At 36.7% G+C, this 10,708-nt stretch overlaps 1 protein-coding gene across 1 annotated transcript in view; it reads right to left on the bottom strand.

Moving 5' to 3' along the window:
• The window catches only part of PRKDC (protein kinase, DNA-activated, catalytic subunit), an 83,221-nt gene extending 72,724 nt beyond the window's left edge, over nt 1–10,497 (bottom strand). The window contains exons 1-12 of the mRNA XM_010167334.2: nt 10,420–10,497; nt 10,225–10,317; nt 8,930–9,004; nt 7,862–7,970; nt 6,554–6,666; nt 5,775–5,874; nt 5,195–5,250; nt 5,073–5,103; nt 3,961–4,118; nt 3,584–3,730; nt 1,337–1,501; nt 314–482 (exon numbers count right to left, since the gene is read on the bottom strand). Of these exons, the coding sequence (XP_010165636.2) occupies nt 314–482; nt 1,337–1,501; nt 3,584–3,730; nt 3,961–4,118; nt 5,073–5,103; nt 5,195–5,250; nt 5,775–5,874; nt 6,554–6,666; nt 7,862–7,970; nt 8,930–9,004; nt 10,225–10,272 (1,171 nt within the window). The 5' untranslated portion in view covers nt 10,273–10,317; nt 10,420–10,497. The remainder of the gene's footprint in view (nt 1–313; nt 483–1,336; nt 1,502–3,583; nt 3,731–3,960; nt 4,119–5,072; nt 5,104–5,194; nt 5,251–5,774; nt 5,875–6,553; nt 6,667–7,861; nt 7,971–8,929; nt 9,005–10,224; nt 10,318–10,419) is intronic.
• Nucleotides 10,498–10,708: the final 211 nt, after the last annotated feature.

Here is a 10,708-nt window from a genome sequence, read left to right as displayed (position 1 = left end):
GGAATGTTTATGTTTAAACATACTATCACAAAAACATATTCTCTTGCTCTTGATCATAGCTACTCTGTCACCCAAAACAGTTGTTAAATGTTTTCCCTAAGTGATTTAACAACAGATATTGAAAAATAACATGAGCACCCTAAGCCTCCATTATCAGAAGATGGGAAAAGCTTTCTTTTTTTACCACAAATGGCTATTCTATATCTCTCTCTTAGAAACAGTTAATCAATTTAGGGTGGGAAGAAAAAAAAAAAATCCCAACCAAAAAAACACAACCTCCAAAAACACAACGAAGTTAGTATCACAGACTCACCTACAGTGCTTATAAAACTCCAGAGAACTGGACCTTTTCCTGAGAGTGATAGAAATACTTTTATTATAGATCTGCAACAGACTAACTGCATTTTTTCACTGTAGTGTGGAAAGCTATTGATCTGCAGCACAACTAGATGTTCAAGAACTGGAGTATATACTTCAGGAATCTAGAAGAAATAAAAGCAAAACACATCATGTGAAGACAATGGTTATAGCTCAGTATTAACACAGAGAACTATGCTAAATTCTTTCAGTAAGACACTTTGTAATAAGAGTTTACATCACGACCTGCTCTGAAAACAATAAAAGACTTAGCAAATGAATTCATCTTAGATATTAAAAAAAACCAAAACCAAAACCAAACAAAACAGAGTAAGAAAGCTTCCTGGAACACATTATGAAAAGCAGCTCCTGAATAGACTAGTGCTTCAGTGGAATCAGTGTTAAGTTTATCAGAAAAGTACCAGTTTAATTAAACAATAATAACACAGAAGTATAATCTGTTCATCCTTAACAATCTGAAAACAGAATGTAAGTGGAAGTCTCTTCTCCACCCCAACCTTATTTCCCAGCTCCAGCTAGGATCCAGAAAGCCCTCATTAGAACACAGACAGCATAACCCCAAAGGAAAATCAAAGTATCGGCCTCAGAGAACATGTTAAGCGTCAGTACCAAAAGAAAAAGCAGCAACAGTGTGGTATAAATCACATAAAAAGGGTAAGGCTAGGTTAAAATAGACAGCTTTGCCTAAAATAAGTAAAAACCTATTCATATTTGGCTATGATGCTTTACACTACAATGTAATGTAGCATTTTATTTTGTATATTCTGTGCATTTTCTTTATCCAAATAAAAGCCAAGGAAGTATTATCCTGATATTCTTCCCAACCCCTAGGAGTTAAATGTCATTGTATTTCAGATAATGAAATGCCTTCTATCATAGGCATGTTCACAGCTACTACCTCCTTATACATCTGTAGCTGCACAAAAAAATTGACTGGTACTTTAAATACTCCACTTACTGTATCTGTATGGAATATCACACTTGCAATGGACTGGAGGAAACTTGGTAGCTGATACAGATGGTCATCTATTGTTTCTGCTTCTGTAAGGTACATTTGCTTACAACGCTGAAGGAGCTCAACGTACATGTCATCAACATCCTTAGAATGTATAGCTTTACAGGGCTTACAGAGAGAAAATAAAATACTGATTTAACAACTTTGTACAAGCAAGCAAACACACGCTGTAGTGTTAAAATCCAGCCAAGTCTTCACTGACCCATAATAAGAATAATCTTTTCATTTCTTCCAGGAACTCAACACATCTGAGTAAACGAACTTTAAGTTTTCTACTTGCTACATGTATGAGAAACATAGTATCTGCAAGGAATATTAAAAGAATAATTCACTAATGCAGTGTAATTTACTGTAAGAGTACTTGAACTTTCAGTGACACAATTTCAAATCCATCCTGAAAAGCATGGAGTTTGGCCATAAATATCTTATATATGGCATTATGGACACTAATATTCACTTATATTTTGAGCTAGCTGCATTAAAGAAGTAAGTGGCTTACCTCAACATGGCTTAACCAATTATCATTCACAGGCTACTATTATTTAACGTTTAACCCAGCAGCCCAAATTCTGAACTTTTATTGTGTTGAGATGTGTACAAATAGAGGATAAAGACTACTCCTAAACTAACGAACAAGCAGAAAACAACCCAAACAGTACTAGAGGGTATGTAATAATGCTTACAGATTTCTGCAGAATTATTTGTAAATCACAGTATTCAGCATGAGCTGATCAAAAAAGCAATCTTTGTGGAAAAGGAATCAGGAACCAGCTCACAGGCAAGAACTGTAGTAGGGAACTGACCATGGAAAAAAAATGGACTGATTTAGGTAATGAGAGAATACAAGAGTTAGGCTAAAGGTTGAATCTAGTTTGCCTAAAAACATGCTGACAAAATTAAGACTATCCATTTACCATTTGTAGAACTGCAAGTATTTAAAATTATTTTAGTGATTAGACAGTAAAATAAATATTCTGCCTTGAATCAGAATCAACCACTGAACTTGTGTTCAAGGCTAAGGTCACTAACTGCAGTAGCAGCAAGACTCCTGCTCCCTCACAACCTAGCATCTGACCCTCGGCCAAGATTTAGTCTAAACAGGCTAACAACTATTAGTGTGTCCTAACACATTAAAGATTCATAGGTATTGGAGCATTAAGATCTCTTTTTTCTGATAAAATTTGCAGTATTATCCTACGCCAGCATTTACACTATGCAATTTTCATTACCTTCTTGTGTTCTGTAACAGAAATTTTTAACAAGGTTCTTTCAATTCAGTGATTTGAAATACTTCTTTTTTTCTGGAAATAATACCTTTAACTCAATTCCTTTCTAGTTCATATCATAGCAGAGGAAGACTGTTTCAACAAAGCATACTGAAATTTCTACAAAACAAAGGCATTTGAATTCAGCTAGTAACCAGCTATTCTATCACATTTCCTAACTTTCTCTAAATAATATTTGAGATTATTTAACTTAATCTTTGCTTTGAGAGGAAAAAAAAAAAAAAAGAATGTCTAGAATTTTGTTACATAAAAGTTGGGATACCACCCTCAAACACCAGGATGGTGTTTGTGGAAGTTGGTTCTTAATGGTGCTTCCCACTAAACATGTCTGTCCTCCATATACATATATAAGCATGGTTTCTTTCCTTTTTTTCCTTTTTTTTTTTTTTTTTTTTTTTAAATTTGCAATTGTTTCACTAATTACCTCTTAGTGTTCTGCAGTCAGCAGTGCATTTTGGCTGTTCAGACTGAGATTCCTGCTCTGTAAGAAACATATCTGAACTGCTTCCAGAGCAGAGCTGGCCTGACTTTACCATCTAAATGCAGACAGAAATAGTGAAGTATTGTCTGTACCTAAGCAAATAAGCACATCTAAGTTTTGTGATAGCTCTATAAGAAGCCTCCGATTTTCCCACTTCAGAACGAGTGTACAAGCAGAAGTAACCACAACCCTTAATTAGTTAATAGTTAATTAGTTAATAATTTAGTGCTCCCACTAAATTCAGTATGTGTTTTAACAATTTTCAACCAGAAAGTAATTTACAGTGTAGCTAATTAGTTCAACACTTAATCCAGAAACAGGAGCATTTACACAAGCTGGGTAAAATTGTAAAATGAATGGTATATGAATCCTAGCATTAAATCCATCAGTACACTGCTTTATCAGAAAGTTTCCTGCACATACTGCTGCAAAAAGCCCATATCCTCGAATGGCAATGGACAACTCTTTGCTGCTCGAATCCATTCGTCTGATGATTCCATAGAACTGCTCCATGAAGAACTGCAACTTGCTCCTGTGTAGCTCTACATCCTTAGCTACCATTAAAGAAATCTGTAAAGCAGACATAAAAATTTCAGGATTTCTAGAAACATGAAAAAGCCACACACACACACACACAAAAAAGAGCAGTAGGTCTTACAAAGCTTGTAACATGAAGCACTTCAAACAAAATAATGATTTGTTAAACAGATTCACTGAACTTCCGAGCACCGAAATATCCCCACTATTTCAAGAAATATGACTTTGCTTTAGTCTCAGAGATCTCAGTGAAGTTACAATACCTGCTTGAGGAACGAATCTAGTGCAGAATGACTGGCCTTCTTCAGCTCCTGATTTGTGTGGCCACACCATTTACACATTGCTTCAAAGAGTAAGACATAGTTGTCCAGGAGCAAGGCACCAAACTGAGCAGCATGCCAGCTGAACAACTGTAAACCAGCTGTAATTTAAAAACAATTCTCTTTAAAACCCAGACTTATACTCCACTTTCCAAAATCAAAGCAGGCTATAAAAGTCCACATTAGGACTTTAGGTAGGTATACCTACCATGAACTGGAGGGTATAAAATGTATTCTTCTAGCCATTACAGTATCAGCATCCAAACATTAAGAACTTAAGCATAAAAACAACCCTCCAAAATCCTCTTTTTTAATGTACACCATTATAGAAAGCATAGCTGTGTTCTACGGGTTACAAATAACTATACTTGATCACACAATTAATAAGGACTTGGTTTCTGTGGTCAGGACATATGCTCAAGTCCCCTCCTTCACCAAATTCTGATGCAGAAAAATAAAGAATTCAGAATATAGGTAATTTCACAATCTCAAATATAAGGATAAATGAAATTTCAAGACCCTTAATGTTTTTGGTTTTTTTTGCAGACTATCTTTAGAGTTGCATTTTTGCAATTTCTGCATAAGCCACTCACATTTCACAGGCCAATTTCTCATTTTCTTTATGAACTTCATTTGTTCCCAATTTCCTTCTCCTTCCAGTGAAATTCCCCTTCTCTCCCTATTTTTTTTTCCTTTAACGCAATCCACCATCTCCTCTTTTCTCCTAATTTGCTATATTCCTCTTATTTCTACTCCTCCCATGATTCCCTTCTCATACCAGGTTTTTGTACTACTCCAGAGGGGAAAATGGCATCAAGTGTAATGCTGCTGTTCGTAAGCTGATTAGACCTTGCCTAGTTTAACTACATGCACGTGTGTTTAACTCTTTAGATTCCAACTTAAGGTACACCAGCTTTGCTCCCCGATCACCTTACAAGGCTGAAGACTAGAGCCATTCAAAGACAGTCTGTAGAGAATAAACAGCTCCAGACAGAAGACACCATTGTATGTATGGTATCCACCTCAACAGGATTTGAAATAATTTACAATCTTACCCAGATGTACTGCGTATCGCTTCTGATCAACCTGTAAAATCAGAAAAGGTTTGTCATATGTGATTTATTCTTCATCAGGGCTAACTCATTTATGTGGAACAATTAACATGCAGCAGGTTTACCTGTGGGTTGATTGCCTTCACCGCAAAATCAAAAATCTCCTTTGCAGTCTGAGGATCTGTAAAAATCCAGTAATGAGTATTTCACTACTCACACAGAGTAAAAGCTTCGTATGAAGAAGCAACATTGGAAAGCCTTACACACCTCATTTTAAAAAGCAGAGACACTTTTTCCTGAAATATTCTTAAATTTGAAAAAAATTGTACTGTTATAGTCATCGATTTTTCTGAATACCCATGTTTTAACAGACATTCCTCTTCTAAGGCAAACACTCTCTGTATAAACTGTGTTCCAGCTTCAATGTGCCTCTCACAACTGCCCAATCTCTGGTTATAGAATAGCACTTCAAACACTTACGTACAGAAATACACTGATGAAGCCACTCCACCCAAGGACAGACTACAAGGACCATGTAGCTGGACAGGTCTGGCTTTTGCATCCACCATCTACCAGTGGAGAAACTTTAATTCTGAATTCACACCGAGAAATGGTGCTGCTAGCTGGTTGAGTAAAAAATAATATATATAAAAAATAAAATATATCAAAATGTTTAACTGCCTTTCACATACAAAAAGAACATACCTTCATCCACAGATTTGGTAAAATTGCACATGAGTGCAGCCAGTCCCCTCAGACATCCTGCTACAACAGGTAGCTTGGGTCCCCTTATAGCTGATGTCATCTGAAAAAAGTGGGAATTGAAAAAAATATTATCCTCAAGGTAAGATAAACTTACACCAAGGCTTCCCAGTTCCTAGAAGTGTAGATAAAATAACAAATTCAAATTTAATACATTTACCTCAGCACCCACCTCTATGAACACAAGTCCACAGAAACAACTTCTACTCAGAAGTTTCATATCATTTGGCAGTGAGTTTAACTACAGAAGCATAAGAAATCCTTTGAAAAGCATGAATTATGTTCCACCAAGGTCAACCATAGCAAAACTTAGATAGCACATACTAATGTCCTAGAAGTTCAGAATATAGGGAAGTGACATTCAGCAGAACCACAGTATTTACCTGAAGTGCAAGGATTCTGCAGATCCCAAATCAGAAACTACCAGTACTTGGAAATATAACTTTTCCTGGCTGCTACTGCAATGATCATCACATGCCATCTTTCCTCACACTAAACTGGTTAATTTGCTATCACTGGCGGCCTTGAATTTCTGCTTTGAAAGCTTCGCAGAACCAGAGAACATGAACTTTAACAGTCCTTAAGGAAGCATTTATGATTGTTCAGTTAGATCCCTACAAATTGTACTAGTTACAATAGTATTCCAACATACAGCACTACACACTTCAAAAGAAAAAAAAACCAAAGCAATGTAGGAGTCTGCAAAGACATTTCAATCATACCTGTGCTTTAAGCTCTCCCAGATAAGCTCGAAATAGTTTTTCAGAGTTGTTAATCATGTCACTAGGCTGGACATCACCCAGAACTCCCAAAAGCTCATAAATCTTCTCCAGTACTAAAAAGTAATTTAATATTATTAAATATTAATTTCTGAAATCATTCCATGGACATTTCCACTGCAATTCCTATATAATTTGCAACCAGAACAAAATAATCCCTGAGGATTAGCCCATTAGCAGGTGGGAAAGATGTCTCTCTATGATGTACATACATTCATGTATATCTCTACATACTACAATGTGAGATGCATCCTCCTCTCACGTTAATAAGTTAAATACATTTAGTCAAAACTGATTAATAAAGGCCATATCCGCCGAGGAAGCATTTACCATTTACCCAAGTTTGCTGCTGGTCTTGAGGTTATGCTGGTCTTTTTAATTACTATCAGGTTTAAGGTCAACACCTAGCAGAAGTCAGCTTGAGTTCTGTGCAGGCACAGCAAGTTTTGTGAGGGCTAGACCTGTCAAGCCAAGATTTCAGCTGTAACTAACCAAGACGATCAAACTAGAGCTCAGATTAGTATGCTTAACATCATAAATAATATAATTAGGCAAGTTAGGAATTGATGAGCTCACATTAGGGGCGACCAATGCAGGAACTATCACACTAAAACTGCAGCTCCAAGGACAAAACTGGCTGGGATTGGAATAAGGTTACAAAGGGCTTTAGCAACTGAGCTGGGGTTTACATAAACTTTGACAGGGATGGGCAGCTGGAATTTACTTTGCTCTAGATAAGAGCACTCACTGTAGGGACCAGGACTACTCTTAAGGCTCAAAATTATTGGGGTATGTGTGTGTATAGTTATAAAATGGGCACAAGAATAACTTCCAAGGTTCAGCTACATCAGGTTAACACTGAACTTGGAGCAGGGCAGGAACGAAATCTAAGAGCCAAGCAAAGTTCAGTTGGTTGATGCTAAGAAAGCTGGAATTACTTTCAGGATTTATGCATTTAGGGACTAATAATAACAGATTAGACATACAAATACTCTTTTATGCTGGGAATCCTAAATCAGACCTAAGCTTAAATTCAGTATGAACTGCCACCACTAAATCCAATTATATGATTTCTCCCAAATGTTAGTTCATACATGTCTACTACTGAACAAATTTTACTAGCTCTAAAAACATGACAGCTATCACTTTGAAACACACTTGCCATGGGAATAAAAATTATACATTTACATAATACATGAAAAACCAAGTGTAAATAAATCAAAGGACACTGACAGAAAAACTCAAGCCTACCCGTATCAGGAACTTTACTTTTTACGGCAAGTTCCCCATAAAATTTATTAAATATGTCCCCAACTTTCATTTCTTCCATCAGACAGGAACGTCGTAAATTTTGGAGCAACTAAGGTAGATAAAAACAATTAAAATTTAGGAAAAACATTAATAACATCACCACAATTCTTCTTGGTCTAAATAAAAACACAGTTCTCATGTATAACTTCAGCTTAAGTATGCTATTCAATGAAAGGGATTTAAGGTGACTGGTCCAGGAAAGAGTATTAGCATGAAACCTACTTTAACAATAAACTACTTTCCTACATATGTATAAAATTAAAATTTATCATTTTTATTTATATTAGACATATTACATACAGATCATATACATGAAAATTATACACAACATACTTTTATATATACACACACACACATATATATATATATATATAAAAAATCAGGGTTAGCAATGTCTGCAGTAGCCTTTATCACACTGCATTTCTCTCCCAGCTGCTACAAAGCCAATCTGATTCACAGAACTGAACCAGAGTAACTCAGAAGGGAGTTTTGTTTCTCATAAATGAAACTAAGCATGTTCAAAAGCATTTGAAAAACAAGGGTCTAATGCATTCTGAAGAAGCACATTATGAAGTTACTGCATCAGACGGTAACAAAACTTCTGGAAAAAAAAGCCTGTCTCCTCCTCCACACTTTTCACACACTCTACCTAATGTATTATAATACTATATATTAATACATAATATTTTAAAGTAAGAATACAACTGAAATACAAAATTTCTCCTTAAAGAACCATAATAAACTGAGAAAGAGAAGATCTGCAACTACCCCCAAAGAAATCACATCTTGCTCGAGAAGATGAAGGAATGACACGCTCACATCTAAGCAAACTACTGGAGGAGTACCAAAGACAGCCTCTTGTTAAAACATAACTCTTAATAACATCTAAATATTACTCTATCAATATTCTCTTGCCCCTGTAGACTACAGATTTTCTGCATGATATAGCACAACTATAGTAATGCAACAGATTTTCTTCTTTTTCTAGAAAAATAGAATGCATTTTACCTTAATCAGAAGTTCCAGAGCTGGGACTTTACATTTTGCTGCCCTCTCTTTTGTATAAACACTAATACAAGTTTGCTAGATAGGAAAGAAAATGGAGATTATAATACTCATAAGCAGAGAAGGGAATTCAAAGACAACAATGTATTCATCTACCTCTTTATCTCTTCCTAACAAGTTTAATGTTTTTAAAAAGACTAAACAATAAGGCGCTTCACTGTCAACATTGCAGCACTGTCTGACATCATAATAAATCTTGGCTTAACGAAAGAAAGTACCCAAGCAAATTTTCCACCTTTATGCCATCATTCTTTACAATATGTAGCTACTAATTTGAGATCAGAAAGTGCAGTGCTGCAGTCAAGCACTTTTATTCAAAGCAATATTATTCAGTAATCTAGACTCAAGGAACCTCATTTTTAGAGATACAGTAGTTTCCACCAATTGCTGTATACACTGCAAGAGTAAGGACTTCGCAGGAGAAATTTTTAAAAATCAGTATTTAAAATTAACCATCACCTACAGAAACATTTAAAATGTTACACAAACTATTATTTTACTCACTATAAATTAAAAATTAGAACTAATATTTTCAGTATCAGTAACTATTATTTTCTGTAAAGATAAATACGTAAGATTAACTCTACAGTTGAAGAAATTCCACATTTCTCTGTTGGGCATCTCATGACAAAAAAGATATTGAGGTGCTGGAGCATGCCCAGAGAAGGGCAACCAAGCTGGTAAAGGGTCCAGATCACGCGTCTTATAAGGAGCAGCTGAGGGAACTGGGGTTGTTTAGTCTGGAGACAAGGAGGCTGAGGGGAGACCTTATCACTCTCTACAACTACCTGAAAGGAGGGTGTAGTGAGGTGGGTGTTGGTCTCTTCCCCCAAGTAACAAGCGATAGAACAAGACGAAATGGCCTCAAGTTGCACCAGGGGAAGTTTAGATTGGATGTTAGGAAAAATTTCTTCATTGAAACGGTTGTCAAGCATTGGAACAAGGAGTCACCATCCCTAGAGGCATTTAAAAGATGTGGCGCTCAGGGACAAGGTTCAGAGCTACGGTTGGACTTGATGATCTTAAAGGTGTTTTCCAACCAAAACAATTCTAGGATTCTCTGATTAACTACACCTTATATCAATCAAGTTATTTCAGCTCTAACAAAAACAGCAGAGATAGATAAGGCAGACTGGGAGGGGTGAAGGATAGTTATGAACCTGTTGCAGTATGAGACCCACCAGAGTTGTTTCAACCATTTCACAAAGACACGTAGGAAATAATTTTCCTTTACCCACCTTAATATTACAGGCATAAGGATGAACTTTGTCACCAACTTTTTCCATAAAAACACAAAGAAACTTCAATGCTTCTTCCCTGCAATCTCGAAACTGAAAAGTTAAGAAAAAAGTTATGATGTGTATAATACATAAAACGCTGTTCATATAGCACTATCTCAATGTTTCTTTAAAAATTAAAGTTTACCAACTTACCTCCTCGATGCTGAGGGATCTGTGGATGAAGACGAGCAAGCCGTGCTCCTGGGAAAACACGAGGGACAGGTGCAGGGCTGTGGAGAAGCCAACAAACCGTCAGGCGGTGGGTTCCTGGCTGGAGCAGGCAGGGCTGGTCACCGCCCGGCCCGTCCGTCCCCTTCCCTACCAGGTGCCTTACCGCCTCGGACGGGACGGACGCCGGTCACCACAAAAACCAGCCCTTACCGCGGGTTTCTGACCTCCCCGTGCTCTCGGGGTCACCGCCCGGCCCGTCCGTCCCCTTCCC

This window comes from Antrostomus carolinensis, unplaced genomic scaffold (genome assembly GCF_000700745.2).
Source record: "Antrostomus carolinensis isolate BGI_N321 unplaced genomic scaffold, ASM70074v2 scaffold27574, whole genome shotgun sequence".
Taxonomy (NCBI): domain Eukaryota; kingdom Metazoa; phylum Chordata; class Aves; order Caprimulgiformes; family Caprimulgidae; genus Antrostomus; species Antrostomus carolinensis.
Note: the sequence above shows the minus strand (reverse complement) of the source record. Positions and strands in the feature narration are given on the sequence as shown.